This window comes from Struthio camelus, chromosome 2, assembly GCF_040807025.1.
Source record: "Struthio camelus isolate bStrCam1 chromosome 2, bStrCam1.hap1, whole genome shotgun sequence".
Classification (NCBI taxonomy): domain Eukaryota; kingdom Metazoa; phylum Chordata; class Aves; order Struthioniformes; family Struthionidae; genus Struthio; species Struthio camelus.
In genome coordinates, this window is record NC_090943.1 from 9,458,355 (window position 1) to 9,477,817 (window position 19,463).

Below are 19,463 nucleotides of genomic sequence, written 5' to 3' on the forward strand. Positions count from 1 at the left end.
TAGTGTGACTTTTGCTAGTTGGGAGTAGCAAGGAAATATCCTTCAGTGACCAGCTGTGCAAGGGTTTAATTTGTTTATTCACAACTGTTGTATACAGATGTGTATTATACATCATTTAAAAAGTGGGATTGGACAAAAGGGAGAAAGGCTGCTTGTTTGCTTTGTCCTGGACACTTCCTTTTGGGAGCAGTGAGGTCTGCTGCAGGGAAAAGTGGGATCAGGTCTACCTAGAAATCAAGCAAGTGTAGTGAGGTGTGAAGGGTTTCTGGCCTGCTGGGTCAGGCCTTCAGAGAGGTGCATGTTCACAAACACAGACATACAGATGAGCTTGCAGCAGGTAATAGCTGGAGATGTGTGAAAAAAGCATGACACTGAACTGTAGCCGAGACCCAGGGATGACAGAAAGAAAGGTGGGCACCTAAAGGTGACTGAGAAACTGTTATCCATCAAGCAGCCTCTGCGCATTGCTGGAGTCGAGAGGAAGCTTGAAAGAAAGGTATTGCAAAAGCAAAAGAGGCAAGGAGGTCTACTTATAACCCTTCTCCCTTTTGTTCTGTTTTTTGTGGGTCTTTATTCTGATTTGTGTTCTGGAGAACAAGGCTTTATCAATTCAACCCACATCCTTCAGGGTGTACTGACTTCAAGGAAGAGGTGCAGACAGATGAACCTAAAAACTCTGACCCACTTAAGGTTCCTGTCACACCTCTGAAGTTTTTAAACAAAAATAAAATGGAGGAAGTTTTCACTTTGTTCTGTTAGCATATATTTGTGCTGTTTTGTTGGTGGGTTTTAATTGGGCACTCAAGTCCCAAGTTCTTTGATCACCTGCACTGCTTGTACGCTGCTCTGCAGCCAGGGCCTGGTTGACACGTGGCATCTGGGTCCTCTCGTGAGGAGGATATGAGTGCAAAGGAGGTGTTGGCACACACTCCCTCCTCTCCCTCCATAAACCCAAGGAAGACCCAAGGTCTCTACAGTTGTGTGTGAACACAACTTGTGCTCACCAGCTGGCTTGGACACACTGAAGCGCGCTCAAAGGCTGTTGCTCAGGATAGCGTGGACAACTTGAAATCCTACAATTGCATTTCTTCCTCTGCGGATGTTTCCACTGGGGTCAGAGGAATGGAGGAGGCATTCTTAAGGAATGCTCCAGCTGACCTGTGTGTTAGATGAGAGGTCAGTAAATCTGAATTTTTCACTAAGAATCATTGATTTTTATTTTTTTTTCTTCCCAGCCCCGTGACAGAGATTAATGTTGTCCGTGGTACTTTACAGGACAAATTGCAGCTATTATTTTGCTGCAGACAGTAACAAGCTCAGAGGAAAACATGCTTTATGGAGGCCAATGTGCATGCATGCCTCTCCCTCTTCCTGCTGCCCTTTAACAGCGGTTTGAGCTGCTGTCATGGTACAGAGTTACCAGCCCAGCTCTGGCTGTCTCTGTGCTGCACAGAAAGAGTGAACGAGAAGGGCTTCCCACCCTGCCCCTTCCCTAAGCTCCAGCACAGAGATTCAGTTGTGCCTGTCTTTATGTCTGTCCCGGGGGAATAGGGTGTAAATATTAGAATATTGTTTCTTCCTTGGTGGGACTTCTTGAGAATTGGTGCCTGAACCAGCTGTAGGCCTGAGGCAGCGTGTGGGCTGAGAGAGTCGGGCTCTGCATGGCCTGAGTACACTGGGTCCCCAGCACGAAGACCTTGCTCCATGATGGGAACTAATTGGAACAGTTTCCTGGAGTTCCTCTGACCCATGTTTTCCCTTTTAATAAATAGGATTATGCCGAAGAACTTGGCATAACCTAGTTGCATAGAGAGATTTGGCAGGTGATTTGTATTAGTGTGTTTTGGTCCTTTGGAAGCTAAACTGAGCAGTGTGATTGAAAGCTCAATCAGGTTTAAAAATATGAACATTTAAGAATATGCTATGTTTTGGTAAAAATAATTTATATTAAAACACCTTTTAGTGGAATAAGACATTATTCTTAGCTAATTTTCAGCGGATTCAGGTAGCTCAGGAGCTTCAGACTAACAAAATAAAATAGACTTTTCTCCTCAAATAAATCACTGCAAGGAGTTTGTTTCCACTGTTTCTGATTACCAATGTGTTCAGTCACTGTAGCAAGCTTAGTATTAAACAATGTTAAAGATACTTAAGGCTGCATGATAGCAGTAGACCTCCGGCACTAGAAAGCTGTAGTAATGAGACACTGAAGCACGTAGTGGCCTGCTGGGAAAATGCTCTGAATGTGGCTTAATCTGTTTCTTTAAAGAGTAACCGTGTTCAAGGGTGAAAAGATTCCCTGAAAATATTTTTCAGCAAAAAAAATTGAATGTTCAAAAGAAATTATTCATGAAAAGTGACTGCTTGTCATACACACAAAAATACAGACAGGAAAAAAAAGGAAAGGAAGGATATGTTAATCAAAAAGAAAATTATAGATTTCAGTTTTTCTCTAAAAAGTTTCAGCTTTTGAGAAACTGAAAGTCTGTTTTCCTATTAACCAAACATCCAATGTAGGATTCTGCAATATAATATGTACCTTCTTCATCTGTAAGACTCACAAATCCATTGATTTAACATATATGCGTCAACTAAAGGCCCAAGAACCTCTGTTCGGTTTATATAGCTATTACATAACAGAGAGGAGGTGGTGATACAAATGAGAAGATATTTTGCTACAGGAAAAGAGGCTACCTGTGGTAAACATCAAGTGGTTAATTTTCTGCCTTGGTTTTATTCAAGTTTGACTCATGAGTATTTAGTCTCAGCAGTATCCTAGATAAGACTGATTTTCTCGTAAGAATATATATAGATATGAAAAATGTATACATATATAAAATATATATTGTTATAAGAATATAATATATATATACACCAACAGAGAGATCAGTTCTGTGTTTCCTTCAGATTGTGCTTTGCCTCAGAAATCTCTTGGCAATCGCTGACTGAGTCACAAGAAATGTGAGAGGAAGCATGACCTGCTCTGGCTGATTTATCGTTCGGTGTGTGACACTGCACGCTGCGATCAGACTTCCAGGACTGAAAATATCTGAAAGCACCCTTGAAGGTGGCGCCAAAGACGACAAGACTTTTAAGCCTGAGTTTCCTTATGTACCTGATATTGTGTCTCAGAGTACCATTGGATGTGACTCGTTTAACAGCTTGCTTAAAAATTCTGCAACCCCATGAGCTACAAGTAACCCCACTTTCAGTCTTGAAATTGTCATTGAGTAGTTATATACAGATTGATATCTGTATGCTTGTTGTTTCTATATTGCACAAGACTTTAAGATGACTGTATGAAGGACAGCAGAAGGGGACATAGTAAGTATAGCTTCGCAGGAGAAAGGGAGCGTGCTGCACAGTAAAGAAGGGTGAATGAAATGAAGGACACCGCTCATTACCAGTTGATCTTCCACAGTCTTAAAATTGCAGTCTGGTTCTTCAATTCAAAAAGTTATCCAAGTTTGCCTGCTGCTATTGTGTTTGCAAATGTAGTTGCATATCCTTTTGCTAAAAATGAAGATTATTAAGGGCCAGATATATACCACCTAAGGATTTTGGGGTACGTCTCAGGTTTTTCAAAAATTGTCTGTGCAGTAAAGTATTAAATTCTCATTGAAAATCTTTTGCAAATTTCTAAAATAATCCATCTGCACCTTTAGAGGGCTAAATACATCTGCAAATCCAATCCTGTGTGATATTTTTTAAGGAAATAAAAATATAAATTCTAAAAGCTAGGATACTTTTTAGTTTCTGTTGATTCAACTAGTAGTTACAGAATAGTCCTAATATTCAGAATAGTTTTAGTATCTTTCAGTATAGTCAGAATTATGTAAGGCTATGACTGTTTTTACTTTTTTTTATTTTTTTTTAATCAATGTCTGTCTAAACGCGTGTTTTCTGGACCATATCTTGGTCTTTTTGTAGTTGTTGTGTGCAGGCATGAACAGCCAGGAGGTAATAGCAAAATGATTTCCAACCGTGAACTATTAGGTGATCCTTTTATAACAATGACAATGTAAAGGAACCTATGTGTGGCAGAAAGCTTAATGTGGATCATCTCCAAAGGAGATATGATATGGCATTCATAGTTGCTATATTTTCAGATACATCTGAAATTAGAAATAAAAGCTGTTTGCTTTTGGATGTTTTACAGTTGAAGATAACAGCTTGTCTCAGAAGAAGAAGATTACGGTGGAAGATCTGTTCAGTGCTGATTTTAAAATTCATGACCCAGAGGCTAAATGGATAACTGGTGAGTTAGACGTGAACACTTTGCGATGTCTCCCCTTCATTTATTCGCTCTATGGGTCCTTCTTTCTATTTTCTTTACTCCTTCTGTTCTTTCTTCTGTGCCTGAAATTCTATCCTTCTTCAAATTCTTATTGCACTTTTCCTCAGGAAAAATATGCAAGCAGCATTGCTCTGTTACTATTTTTTAATGCAAGAATTTCCCGTGGGCTCATGGCTACGCAGTGAAAAACCGCAGTCGTTGTCCCAAAGAGCTTCCGGAATTCAGTAGGTGATGGAGCAGGTGGTCGGAAGAAGCGGTCGGAGCGCTATCACAAGCATTATTTTACCGTAAACAAATCTTTTGGTTTATATGCCCTCATCAGAATGTTTTTTTGCCAGCAGAGAGGTGAAACGTTGCTAAGGAACTAGCAAAGCAGTGGTCCAGCAACAGCTGGGCCAGTTCTTGCACGCAGGCCGTGTGCTCTTTTAATCCTATGCAGCTGTACGTTTCCTAGTCGGGGAAAACAGAATAATACTGGAACTAACGTACTCAGTATTTGCCGGAGTAGGTCAGTTCTGTGGACGTGGATTCCAGCTCCCGCTGGAACTTGCTGCAGTCTGAAGAAGCTTTGGCTGGAATAAAATGATTGCTGGTATGCCATTCATTTATGTTCCAGTCTGGCTTCTATTATTAGTTAAACTATTAGTCTTTCTTTTAGAATTTAATGGGGAATTGGATCAAATTCTTACCCGTGTTTGGCTTTCCTTGCCTGTTATGCCCATTGGGAACTATTTTAATACCTGCCATGAAAAGAGAGAGCATTAAAGGGTTGTGCTGAATTAACACGTTCCCCAGTCGCTCTCAGCACAGCTGCCTCTGACTTCTCCCTCCAATTCAGCTATGCTCTTCTGGCGAGGAGGCAACCGCAGACAATACACATCTTCACAAACACACCTGCTGTCAGGCAGAGCTCTTTTTCAGGTTGCATACTCTGGAGGAACGCAGCTCCCCATAACCACTCTTTGTGAAGAATGATAATGGAAATATTAGCGGCACTGTGGATTGAATTATTTGTTTAGCATTCTTCTTTAGGCACTATGTCCCTAATGGCCCTAAAGAAAGAAGAGGTGCTTTACTGAGACCTTTGCTGCTAATTTTTTATTTGGTAGAGTATGATGGAATGATAATGAATTAAACATACTTTTGTAGGAACTGAGAATGAAGTATCATCATGAAACTGTTTATTACCTCTCCCTCTGATGAATATAGCTTTTCATGGATATAAGCTGTTTTTTTCCTCAAAACTGCAGTCTTCCGTACAGATACGATATTCCCGTGTTTTTCCAATTACGATCACATCTGGCACCATATACACTTGTATTAGGGGTTCAGTAGTGTCATGCTTTAAATTCCTTCTCCCTCCTCCTGCGTGCTCTCACCAGCTCCAGTACAACTTAACGTCAGTCAGCCTTGCTTGCTCCGAAGTTCCTGAAATATTATTTCTGTAAAGCACAAAATACAAAGTAGCATTGTGCACACCCGTTTTGATATTGTAGAAGGATTTGTCTTCTTGCTGTATTAGTACCACCTAAGATTCTGATTTTAATATATCTACAGAAATGTCATGAAGCCAACAGAAATTCTCTAGATTTACCCCAGGATAACTCAGCTTTTAAGGGCAAAACTCTGATCTGCAATGCCGTTCTTCAAAGCACCCAAAGCCATTGTACAACATTAATTACATTTTTGCAGTATAGTTCCTTTTCACAGCTCTCTCTAGCTGAGTAAGTGAGCAAATCTTGACTAAGATCACCAACAAGTGACACAAAAGACCAGTAGCCCTGATTCCCAGGCACGCATTCCTATTGTTCTTAATTCTTAGTTTTTTAAATGCAAATGAAAGACTCTGAAAATGTGTAAGCCAAACTAGTAAAACTTGGTGCAACAAGAGTGCTGCAATGGCTTTGTGGAAAAATTGTATGTTTAAAAGTAGGACTAAATGGGCAAAATGAGTTTAAGCTCTGTAGGGAATAAGCATAGCTGTTAAAATCTAGATAGCTGTAGTAGATCCATGTTCCCCTTCTTCTGCTGTTAATTATACAGCAAAATATTGTGGTCATTCAGAGATCTTCAAACCAGACTGCAAAATACAATCATTCTGGCTACTTTCACATCTACATTTCCTTCATTTTTTCCGTCTTCATTACTGCAGAAGATGGGAGTGTGATAGCATCACTGAAGATGAAGCATGTTGCACGTTTAAGAGTATTTGGATCATTCAAGTGATTTTCTTCTAAAATAGTTCATCCAGTAAAATATCTTATGTTCTTTTAAGTAAGTGAGGGACTGATTCAAACCCACTGAAGGAACAAAGTCTTTCCTTTTACTTCAGCAAATCTTATACCGACTGTTAAAATTTCAACAAAGAAAATTACCTCTATTCAGGATGGCACTTAAAACCATACTGAAAGCTCACTGAAATTGCTAGGATGCACTGATGTTTAAGCATTTTTTTAATTTGGAGTGGGCAAATGGAAGAAATGTATATCCGATCAATAGCTATGTCATTCCGCTGATTTCAAAGGAGCTAACGGGATAAGAATCAGGCTCAAAGCTAACATAACTACATTTCCAGTGCAAAGACTGCATGTTTTCCCTAAACTTTCAATAGTGACTTGAGGTTGGTTCATGGATATGTTTACATCCTTTTTATTGAAACTGCTATTAAATCTACTGGCATTAAGTGAGAGATGAACCAAAAATGGAACTTTGTCTGAACCTCTTACAATTGCTGTGATACTGCTGTAATTTCGAATTCCTTTTTTCATTTTTCTCTAGTAGTTTAGGAAGAGAAAAGAATGTTTTTTCAGTCAACTGCTGCTTTCGGCATCTTCCACTGCCGTGGCTGTCATTGTCACTGAATCAGTAAGAATGCCCCAGAGTGGAGCAACACACTCACAGTCCAGAACTGATTGCTCCAGAGTTTGTTTTTCGTTCCACTTTTTCCAGGGATTGCTGTTACTTACACTTGCCTCTGGATTTATTGTGAAGGTTTATTTCTTTAGGACAGACGAGAAGATGGTACAGTAGTATATATAGTAGATATACAGCACAGGATGTTTGAAATGCTACTGGTGATCAGATAGCACACCATGGCATCCACCTTGCCCAGCAATCCAACCGCAAATAATCCAAGCTGTGGCACTCTTCCAGATAAATCTATTCAATTCCTCATCTCCCGCGCTGCTCTATTCATCATTCAGTACATTGTATCCTGCGTTGTTCTATTATCATCCTCTATTGTGAACTTTCCTTAACTGTACAACTATAATTATGTTGTCCATATGCTAAGCATGCGTGCAAGCTCCAATTATCAGCTGTACTATGCTCATTTCATACTGTGCATCTTTAAATGTTATATTTGGACATTTCCTCGTTTGCATATCCTCCTCCGTACAATATCACAAGTGTCCTGCGCGTGCCTTTTGTTGGTCGTCTCGTGAATGACAGATGGTCCGCTCGTTAGTCTAGCCTCTAACTGCTTATCAGTTACGCTCTCAAGTGCCGCATTACCTTGTCATTAGACTTCACAATTATTAGGCTTTTCCTATACTCCTCCAGTCTGAGGTTCCGATACATGATTTTAGCTCAGGTTTCTGAAAATCTCACTGCGATTCTGCATCATTCCTGTAATAGTGGACCAAAACCAGGACAAGCACAGGTGCCAGTGTTGGATATTGCAGAACAGCTCAGTTGTCTGATTTGTCCTGAAAACAGTAACCGTTGCCTGAAAATGACGTGAGAAGCAGGTCGAGTTTTGAACGCTTTCTCTGAGCTGCAATGACTTCTGTCAGCTTTGAATCTGGCTTCCCATTTTCTCTTCCTTGCCCCTTTGGATCACAGCATCAGTTGTCCTTTTTTGCAGGGAGGCAGTATGGTGCCTGATGCCAAAGCGAGCAGTAAAGGCTGAATTGCATACACCATTCATGGAGAGTTAAGCTTATCTTTTCTTTCCTTTATACTTAACGGCAAATACATTTTGCCCATGCTGAAAGTACTTTGCTGCTATTGCTGTTAGAAAAACATAATAGCAGCCTATAATATACTGCCCTTGGTTATTGCGATTGATTGGGTGCAACATGACATCATTACTTCCTGGAGGATATTTTCCAGCCTTCTTGTTGGCAACTTGCAAGACAGAGTGCATATAGCAGCGGTTGCTACCAGGGGTTTTCGGCTGTATGTCGGTGACTAGAGGCTCCAATTAGAAGTGCATCTCCTCTGTGCTAGACGCTGGCCAGACACAGGGAGACAGCCCTTGCACAAAAAAAGGTTATAGTTCAAGTAAAAAGGGTAAGGGATGAAAAGAAGAGTGCAATATACCCATGCAGTGAGGAGCTCCGAGGCACAGAAACACCAAAGGACGTGCTCAGGGTCGTAGTAAGTTGACTAAAAAAGTATGAAAGTCAAGCCCAGCTGTCACAGATCCTGGCCCACTCACTTAACCTGCAACATTGGCAAAATATTGTTTATTCTTACCCAAAGAGGAATAGAGGGTAAATTAGCAAAAGGTTCTGAATGCCGTTTTCAGAAATGACTTAGTTATTTGGAAACCTGCCTGGCAGTGAGAGCCAAAACCACTCCATGTCTATCTTACTTCTGAAAATGGCACTTAGTCTTTTATGTCAAAAGTCCTTCTGAAAAATATACTAATAACTAATATCTAAGTATAGTAGAGTGGTCCTTTTGTCTGTAATATTGAACCACATATGTTTCACTGTATGTTTTACTAATAACACTACAGAATCTTTTTAAGTCTAATATTAAATTTAATGACCTAGAACTAATATGTTTTATTTACCATGCAGAAAAAATTGTCTTGCAGTAACTGAGGTAATTTATTTCAGTTTACCTTTAATAATATTGCTCAGATTAACAAACTTGGATAGCCCAAATGCCCCTAAGCTTGTTGCTGGGCAATGTTAATTCATTGTACTGTATTGATAAAAGCACTAATGCAGTTCAACTGATGCAGATGCATGTGGAGTAAATGCGTTATTTATAACTTGCTTTATGTAGATCTCAAGAATTTTGTAAGTGCTAATATTTTTCATTTTTTAAAAAAGATTTCTGTTAAGGTGCTACTTTTACAACCTGAAAGGCTAAAATCACATCATTAGAGAAACGTAACATGGTTAGCTGGAGTGCAGGCTTCTCCAGACTGCTGATTCAAGGGCCAACAAATTAACTGCTGACTAATGACCATCTAAATGGTAAGGCAGTGGGCTGCTGGAGTGAAAAATCACTGTCTTGAGTTTGTCGTCAGCGTAACAAAGTCCCACTCCTTGTGCAGTGCAGTTTCTAGTCTTGTGTATGCTTTTGACCTGCATTAGGAAAGTGGTGTTTGTCAGTGCAAGCACCCTTGAATGCAGGTGCTGCAAGATTAGGGCCACGCACTCATCACAGTTCTCTACTCATGTTAAATGGGTGTAAACAGGGAACTACTCGCAGGTTAGTATAAATCTAGTTATAAAAGCAGGTTAGTATAAATGTTAGTATAAATCTAGTGAAAGCACAAATGGAATTGAGTTACTCTATTGAATATTTGCTTTGTTTCCCAGCTTGCTAAACTGAAATCTCCGTTAATTATTTTCAATGTATTTTAAATTTATATTAAAAATAGTTTAGAAGAACAAGTTTAATGGACTTAATGGCTCAAAGAAATCTTATCCGACTCCCAATTCTAGCATGCCAAACCTCGTATCGAAGCTAGTGCTTTGGCTTTGCAAATGTTCTGCAAATATTTTCTGATATACACAACTAGTTATCTGATGAACAGCACATCTGTTCACAGTATTTAGGGTTTCAATGCACTTCCAGCCCATAATTGCAAAGGACACTACAGATCCTTGCAAGCTAGAAGAGCTGTATGGACAAAAGTAAAGACAGCAGTAAAGGAAAACACCGCGCTGATTAGGGGAAAGAAGGGGGCAGGACTGAAGGAAGGTTCTGGTCTAGCAACGCTTAGGAGCACGTGGCAGTGCTGGGTACACATGTCCATGTGCAGAAGTAGCTAGGGTGGCATTTGGAAACTGCTGTTTGTGATTAGTGAACATACAGACGCTGTTTAAGTAAGCACATAGCAAACTTTCAGGTGGTGTTGGTGGCAGCGGAAGTGTCCATGTGCTTTAAAGATGGTTAATTGCTATTCTCAGTCTAAAGGGTTTGCTGATGTCCCATGTCACCAAAGCAGAACAAATAAAGGGCCTGTGCTTTGTCTAGACTGTTACAGCAGGGAAGAAGGGAGGAACCTGTTAAACCATTAGAACCATAATTTATGTTTTCGACCTCACCCTGGATTACCTTCTTCAGGGATTTCACCAGATGCATAGTCTGACAGCACTGAAGGGAAATCAGCTCCTTCCCTGCCTTTAACCCACGTGCTAGACAGAAAACTCTGCAATTAATGGCTTTTTAGCATGCTCTAATAGGCCATGGAGGAGAGCATTTCTGCCATGTGGCTGTTTTGTTCTTTACTGTTAGAAAGAATGAAATGAGAAATCAGTTTGACTCCTTTAAAAATTAATATAATCTGCAGGAGCAAGCTGGGGAGGAACTCTGTACCTTGGCTGTAAACGTGCCCCAGTGCGCTGGCAGTGCCTGCTCAGCTCTGCGGTGCTGGGACGCTGCCGTGGTACACGCATGGCTGATAGCCCGAGAAAACTGCCCAACTCTGAATTGGGAGGGAGGAAACTACTTACAACCGGAAAAAGTCCTGTTTGTGCAAAGTATCATACCCTAGAAGAACTGAAAAAGTAACTGCACAGTGGTCAAAGAGAGTGTTTTTAAGAATAGTTCAGTGTGTCTGAGCATATTCCGGGTTGGAAAAGTGGGGGAGCCCGGAGATTTACGGCAGATCAGGGTGCTGCAGCGAACAAGCCCGTTTACAGCCGCCCTGTGAGTGCCACTACCCGGTGTCCGGAGGAGAAGCCGTGCCGTGGGCTCACTTGTGCTCCTTCCAGGTGTAGGTAGCTTTCATGAAGGGGGTTACAAGCACATTTGTTGTCATATTTATTTCTATTTTTATAACATTCATTTCTGCAGGTAATGAAATACATACTTTCGAAAAAACCAGTCCTGGCACTGCAGTACTTCCATTAGAGGATTTAAATACGTTTGAATTAGAGTACAGCAAGAGAAGGCACTAAGAAAGGTGTAATAACAGAGCTGTGGAGTGAGCCCAGGCTGCAATAGTAACGACAGGCAGCCTTTTACACCTGAGGAGGTCAAGATTTTCACATAGCTAACAATACATTTAGGAACCTGCGTTGCTAACCCACTTTCTCCAACGCCTGCTGAACACTGACCCTTCCTTCCAGTGTCACGGACTGCTGTTGAGTCTCAGCAGCTCTGAGTCAAATGTCCTGCTGAGGTACCAAAACACGGCTCTAAACATCCACTTAAAAAAAAAAAAAAAGTGGCCTCTGGCATTTAAAGCAATAGCTTTGCATTGCTGCTCTGTCACTGCCTATTCAATTGCTTGGCGGATTTTGTAGGGAGCAGTTAGTGGATCAGAGAAGACTGGAAGGATATGGCCTGGAAAGTCACGTTTGGTTCTCGTTGTGGCGCTACCAACACCTGCTCCTGGGAACTACCTAACTCTTGTTCCCATCGATTTTTCAAAAGAGCAGAAGGAATATGCTTCCTCCCCACGGGCGACTTGGCGGTAACACTTCTACGTGTGGGAGCAGCAAGCAGGTTTCCTACACTTTTTATAGCCCTTAGCAAAAAGGGAGTCTCCATTTCACTCTCAAGCCCGGCGCCACTGAAGTTAGTGCTTTTCTCTCGCAGTAGCTCAAAAATGAGGCGGTGCCTCCTGCCGCGAAAGCGTCTGCTCGCGAGGAAGAGCCACCTGGGAATAATTTGAAGCGGTAAGAGGTGTGGAAGCCAGCAGCGCCGGCCTCTTTCCTGTGCTAACTTTGTTTTACAGATTGGAGGTTGAAAACCCATGAGGATTAGGCAGCAGCTGTCCCCTGCCTTCCTCGCCACCCTCGTCCTTTGCGCCGCAGCCAGGTGGCCAGCAGCGTCTTCGTGCGCGGCGCGGCGCGCTCAGGCAACGCCGAGTGGGTCCGCGCAGCCTCGTGATCGTGGAGCGCTCGGGCTAACGGCCCTTCACCGTGCCGGGCAGAGCCGGCGGCAGTGGCACCGTGCAGTGGCACCCACTTCACAGAGGGGCGTCTTTCTATTGAAAAAGTGGAGAGCAGCGAGAATGGAAACGGGAAGGGAACGGCGCTCTGCCATCGGGAAGCTTCTGCGTCTGCGGGTGACCTTGGAAGACGCGGCTCACAGCAGCAGCATTTCTGCTGTTAAAGAAGCTCGCGCACCGGGTCGGCCTACGTGCTTACCAGTTGGAATCTAGCTAAAAAAGGATCCGGGTTTTCTTCTTTTTCGTACTGTTTTGGAATCAAAACCAGCTGCTCTCAGAGCCAATGTAACTGCACTGGTTTTACAGGGAAGTAACTGGGAGAAGGATGAGGCTTTCTATCTGCGCGTTCGTTAAAAACCCAGGCAAACAGTTGCATGTACAATGTGCCCCGTTTACCCTTGCAAAGCTGGTAGCTGTGAGCTGCCAGCTGCCCCCCGCCGTCAGGTGGGCACGCGCCAAAACCACAAGTGGTGTCGCAGAAATTGTCTTCAACATGTCTTTGACAGGATGGTTGTCGTTGCAGCCTAGGGAGTTGAATTTGTACTTCAAGTTGTTTCCTTTGCCTCTTCAGGGGTGTATAGCACTAAAGGGAGAGAGGAGGGAGCAAAACAAGGAAGACTGGTCTAAGGGTGGAAAAGTTTTGGGAAAGCAAACGTCTAGGAAAAAGCAGAGGGAGGAAATGAGGTGCAAAATTACAGGATGCAGGAGAAACAGATGCAAGGGGAGAACTGTAAAGAAGTCGTGGTGAGGAGTGATGATGGAGAAGGGAACACTTCCCAGCGTGCCTGTCCTCTTGCTAAGCAGCTGATCCTGGTTGCACGACATCCTGCTGGGACCCACGGTGGGGATTTCCAGGACAGGTTATGTCTTTAGGCTAACTTATTGTCAATCTTTAGATGTCCTTTGTTTTGGAGGAAATGTGTTTTGGCAGTTGGCTTACTTTTACTTACCTAGGCAGGCAATGCTTCACTCTTCTGCACTGCCCGGCCTCTTTCTGATTGTGTTGAAGACTTTGACCTGGTGCAAAGTACATTTTCCTAACTCCTTCCTGTCGCTGAGCTTGCTCCACTGCTCTTAAACATTTGTTCAATGTGGAGTGCTCACCAAGGACAGTTAGAGCAGTATGTATGCTTCCACTTTCCACCTGTTAACAAAAATTAAATAAATACATGCAGAGATGCAGTAATTTCTTAATTCAGAGATGGAAATACTGTACATCTGGTAATTAAAATTTGTATTAGATATTTGTAATTGAAAATTTAGCAAGCAAAGGTTTACTTATCTAACAAAGAACGTCTCTTATGAGTTTGGATCTCCTGACTGTATTCAGCTGTTGAACATATTAGAAGTAGTACGTTTTTTTTTTTTTCTTTGAAGAAATGGCATCAGACTTCCATATCTCATTAACTGAAATTTAGAACGAAATGTTTATTGCTAATCAAGAGAACATACTTCTACCTTAAAATGTAGATATACAAATCTCTCTTCGGTGAAAAATCAGTTGAGAACAGAGAAGAGCAAAGGTTTGCCTACCCCCGTGTTCTGCTTCCAGGAGTGCCGATGAGTGCACGCACAAGCAAGTGTGAGAGCGCAGCAAGCACATGTGATCATCCCCCAGCTGCACACTCATTTTTCCTGATCCTCTTGCAGTTTGACTATTTAGTAGCCCGATATATATTTGTCTTCCAAGCTACTTGTCCAGTTTCCTTGAAGCTGCACAAATCTCTTGCATCCGTATTGTCCTCTGTTAAGGAGTTTCACAGGCCTAGTACCTGTTGCGTGAAGAACTCGTTCCTTCTGTTCACTTGGATGTTTGTTCCCTTTTGCTTTGTTTGATGTTTTTTAGTTCTGGTACTGGAATGCACAGCGACCCCCAACTCTTTCTCCAGCCACTCATGATTTTGTCAGACCTCTGATATATTCCCACATTCAGTTGTTCCTCACAATGGAAGCTGATCCATACCTTGGACCATCCTTGTCCTTTCTCGAGCATTTTTATATCTTTTTATATTTTTATATTAAACATATCATGTTTGAGAAGATGGGATCAGAGCTACACACAAGTATTAAGCAGAAGCATCAGAGTTTGAGCCCCTAACTGTGTTCAAATGACATGGGTTTCATGTCATTTTAAGGCAAGTGTATTCATAAATATAATTTGTATGACCACAGAGAGAAGGTAGATTTTGCACTTTGTTGGAGTAAAATCTGCGTGTCCCTGTACCAAATTACACTGCACTGAACGGTCATAGTGCCATAAAAGCACGTGATATAACGCCCCAGCATGGCTTTCACAGCTTGATGTGAAACCAGTGCTAGTTCTATACTTATGGCTCTGAGTTTTAAAACTGGTTACTTAGCTAATACCTCTTTCCATTACCAGGAATGGGGAAGAATCTCTGGTAGAAAAGGTGATCTTGTAAGTGATTGTGAAGCAGAAGTTGCCATGCATGCTGTGAAATAATCCCTGAGTTTAGTAGTATGATACCTCTTAAAAAGTCATTTCTAGCCTCTAGCTCATCAGGAAAAGAATTCAAGGTAACACAACAAGTATGAGGAAGCGAAAGAAGGAAAATAAAATGGAAGCAAAAAGGCAGTGGGGGAAAAAAATACCTAAAATATTTGATTGATGAAGAGAAAGATTGCTGAACATGTAAGCAGCACCTGTATGGCTAGGCAGGGAGTTAGCCTTCATAATCCAGCGAGCTGGGTATAACTTCAGATGTTCATCTCACTCCTACACCTAAAGTTCCAGTTTCGGGAGAGAGGTGGTTTACAGGAAGGCTCACTTTAGTTTAAACAGAGAATGAAATAAAGCCCCACATTTTTATTCTAAAAAGAGATTATTGAAATTGCGTCTAAATGATGCTCTAAAGGCTAAACAAATCTGAAAGGTAAATGAAAATAACATAATGTTTTACTTGATTGTAAAAAATATATAAACAATATCAGGGTCTTCGGAAGCCTTAAGGCTGATTTTTTCAAAGCTTGAGGTTTGTAATAATTCACAAAATCTTGATAGTCAGCTTCAAAGCATGCTAACATGCCAGCAAAGGCAAATTACAGTGGCATAGATAGTAAAAGTGAAGAAAACCAAGAAAAAAAGACAGTGGGAAATTGTGAAAGCTCAAGATAAAAAAGGACAAAAAAAGTTTCAGCACAAAAGTAAATGTGGAATAAAAAAGGCAAAATTATGGATCTACTGTTTATATGATGGTTCTTTTGGCATACAACGGGCCTTATTTCGCTCGTAAAAGTGAACAGTACCTTGCAAGGTGATAAATCCTGCATTTGCAAGAGATTTGGTGATAGTTGCAGTTGTGTTCAACGTGGTCACTGGTGCTGAATGAGTCAGTCCAGGTGTTACCGGGAAGTGATGACCTTACCATACATTTGCTGCAGCAGTATGACTCCATTGGTACCTTCTGGTGGATTGACAAGTGTCTGCCAAACTTTAACAAACGTAAAACATCCACCAATTCTGCCTGGACAAAGTTTCCAGAAATTCTTCATGTCCAATAGTCTAATCTATTATCACCCTAATAAATACTCATTCTCTGATTAGCAGTCAATTTTCCTGTTTCCTAGTGGACAAGATCTCATACAGAAAGGCTGCTGCTGCAGCTGGCATGGGTTGCTCAGCCAGTTGGCGCTGTCAGCAGAAACCAGGGCCAGCAGGGCTGAGCTGTTGTCTCCACCGCACCATAAGAGGGTTAATGCATATAAGCCAGGTAATGCAAAGACGTTTTCACTGTGCTTACTCTTACTTCTTCAGATGATGGACTGACTCACTTTACAAGACGTATTTGTTGGAAGACTTATTCAAAAGCTAGGAGGCTTATAAATAATTTAGAAGTATCTTTTCTTTCCTTATTCTACTTCCCAGTAGGAAAGTGGGGTGCAAACTGTGACATTAACAAAAAAAAGTATTCTTAACAATCCCCAAACCCTCTTTTAATATCACTGAGAGCCTGTGTTATATATATTTATTCTATACATTCTACGTTCAGTATTTTTCTTCTTCCAGGTTTTATTTCAGAAGCTACATTTGTGAGAATTTTCTATTACCTTTTGCCTGGAAGCATTTAGCTGAAATTGAACCTGGTAGCCTACATAAGATACGACCTTTAAACCAGTAAACTGTTAACCTTTATTTTTTATTTATTATTTCTTTTTCTATTTTTAACTCCTCACAAAGGGAGATATTTTTATGAGTAAAAGTACATTCCAATAATTACCATATTCCTGATTTTTTTTTTCCTTGATGGGCACAGAATAGCTGACGTGGCTATATTATCAGGCCAGTATAGACCTGAGTATGGAAAACAGGAAAGGATTTGTTAGAATTCTATACTTTGTATTTGTTTTTCTGCCCTTAGGGCAGGAAACTGAGAACATATGATCGATGTTCAGTTGCAATCAATTTGGTTTAAGGGAAATAATATTGGACTATATTCAGGAGAAAACAATTCTGAAAATAGCATGATTTTACCTAGTTTGAGGGACACTATCACCTTCATCACTACAGTGAATTTTGGTTGCTCCATCAAAAAAGGAATAGAAAAGGTCCAGAGAAGGGTAAAGAACATCACAGAAGCATGGAGAGGCACCATAAAAAGAAAAAAAAAAATGACTGGAGTGGCAAGGAGGTGAAGTATGGACATAGAAAATACTGAAAAATATAAAGTCAATTTCTTTTCCTTGAATAAAACCAAAGGACATTCTTTGGTTTTAAAGCCATCTGCTGAAAATTGTTAACCCAAGGAACCTGTTGAGAAGACATTTTTGGACAAGGTGTTGATCAGGATTCAAAAAGGGACGAGTTATTCTCTTAGTAGAGCCCCCATTGGGGGTTTCCCACCTGGAGCGTGGAACTAGCAGGGCTCTGCGGCAGCCGGTGCTGCTCTTCTAGACTGACGCTGCCTAGCATTAGAGGTGGAATAAGAGATTCAGTTAATCATTTATCTGATCTGATATGGCGTTTCCTGTGGGAACACGCCTGGTCAGTGTGGACAAAGAGATCTGAGACTTTAAGGGAAAACTATGTACTTAGCTGATGCTAATTTTTTCATTCCCTTATTTGCTGTTAATTTAAAACCTATTGGCTTGTATGTATAATTGAAGACCTTTCCTCCCAGCAGCCATTCCCTTGCACTTGGTTACAGTGATTCTGTTGCCCTTTCAAGTGTCTTTCATTGCTAGGTCCTCTAGCTAGGGTCACATTCAATTATTTATTAATGGCTCTTTGCATGTGTTGAACATGTTTCCATTGACTCTGTAGAGCAGTGCCCTCTTGTGACTAGTCCAAAAGCAGAAACCTTGTTCCTGTAACCCAAATGTGTAGGATGTTAGATCTGATGTCTTACCTGCCTTGCATTTTCGAAGGCTTTGAGCTCAAGTGATGACTACATCTCTTTCAAACTTCTTTTACAACTGGGCTTCAACACAGGCATAAACAGCGCGATAGGCACATCTTAAGTGATCAGTTAGTATAAGAGGGATCATGAAATGTTGCACACACAGGTAATTAAGACCTTAGCCAGCTCTACAGACACTATCTAATTTGCTTGTTAATATACAAAGATATCATTCAGTCTGTACTGAAATTTAGTACTCTGCCCATGATAATAGTAACAAAAAGGAGAATAACTAACTGCTTTAAGTGTTCTTTGTCACGGCCACTAACAAGTGTAATTTTGTTGGGGGCAAAGAGCAAGAGACAAGGAAATGCACAGAGGAATTGAGAAAGCAAGCGGTGGGGTCACCTTTTAATGAAAATTTATTCATAGATTCCTTTTCTTCTCGGTGTCAAGTGGATTACTGCATTTATGTGTAGCACTTAGGGTTATACACTCGCTTGTGTGAAGCCAGACTAAATGAGGCCGATAAGACCCGGTGCTTTTGGAAGGGAAGAAAGACATCACCGAGCGCCTCGGCTTCAGCTGGCCCCAAGGCGCCGCGTGCCAGCGCCCGCCGCGCTGCCCTGCCTTCGTCCAGCGGGCGAGGGGGACGATGACCACCAAGGAGTTCTCGTCGCTTGGGCTCTAACGTGAGCCAGCAGCTAAGGGAGGAGCCCTTGAGGTTTTACACCGACGGCCAGCTCCCAGGAAAGCCTGCGCCGCCGCAGATTTCGGGCTGCGTTACCCGCGCGAGCCAGCCTGTGCTAGCCGAGGTACGCCGATGCACGCTGCGCATTATCTGCCCCGCTTCGTTTTGCTGTTGAGCCATACGGTCAAATTACGAAAAATACGTGGGGCTTGCATAAATGCCTCAGGGATCATTTCCTCGGAAATAAGTTGCCTGGGGTTGGATTGCTTTTGGCCTGTGCCGAATGCAAGGGGTTTCTGGGAGGAAATCAAGGTGATGACTGTAATCTGGATATCGCCAGCTGTCTGGCCTCCGGTAACCCTGGGCGCAGCCTCGCTGCTGCTGCTGCTGTGATGTCTAGGGTGTGAAGAGGCATATGACAGGAGCACCTCTGGACTGAGAGAGAAGGTGGCAGAGCATTTCTGAGGAAGGCTTCGCCACTCTGCAATATGCCAAAGTCAGCCCAGAGTGCGCTGCAAAGTCCCCATGCCACCGTTGAGTAGTACAGTGAGATAAACGGAGGGTAACAAGCAAGAAAATGCGTATTTTTTCCTGTTGTTATTCCTAGGATTTTGTAGCGATTTTGCAACTGGGATGATTCGCACTGGATGGAGTTGAAGTGGATTTACTCTTGAGGATTTCTTGTTCGTTTTTCTAATTGTAGTCTCTCGCCTTTTTTTTCCCCCTCTCCATATGTGCACTACAAAAGCAGATAGAGGCAGGGAAGAGGAGTTATTTGAAGTAGAAACGAGTTCTCTGTTTCTCCCATGGACTTCAGCTTTTCATGCCTGTGCCACTACGCCGTGATCTGTGCCCACAGAGTGCTCAGATTAGGACTCTTTGAAGCAGAGTTCAGTCTAGCAAATGAGACACAGCAGCAGAATTATTTCCGGTTTTAAAATTGGAACTAAAATTTCATAGGTGTGGACAGTC

General features: G+C 41.8%; 1 protein-coding gene across 5 annotated transcripts in view; it reads left to right on the forward strand.

Moving 5' to 3' along the window:
- DPP6 (dipeptidyl peptidase like 6) overlaps positions 1-19,463 on the forward strand; it is a 581,229-nt gene that overhangs the window by 398,381 nt on the left and 163,385 nt on the right. For all 5 annotated transcript variants that reach the window (XM_068934271.1, XM_009682036.2, XM_068934270.1 and 2 more), the window contains exon 3: positions 4,160-4,258. In XM_068934271.1, coding sequence (XP_068790372.1) covers positions 4,160-4,258 — 99 coding nt within the window. The remainder of the gene's footprint in view (positions 1-4,159; positions 4,259-19,463) is intronic.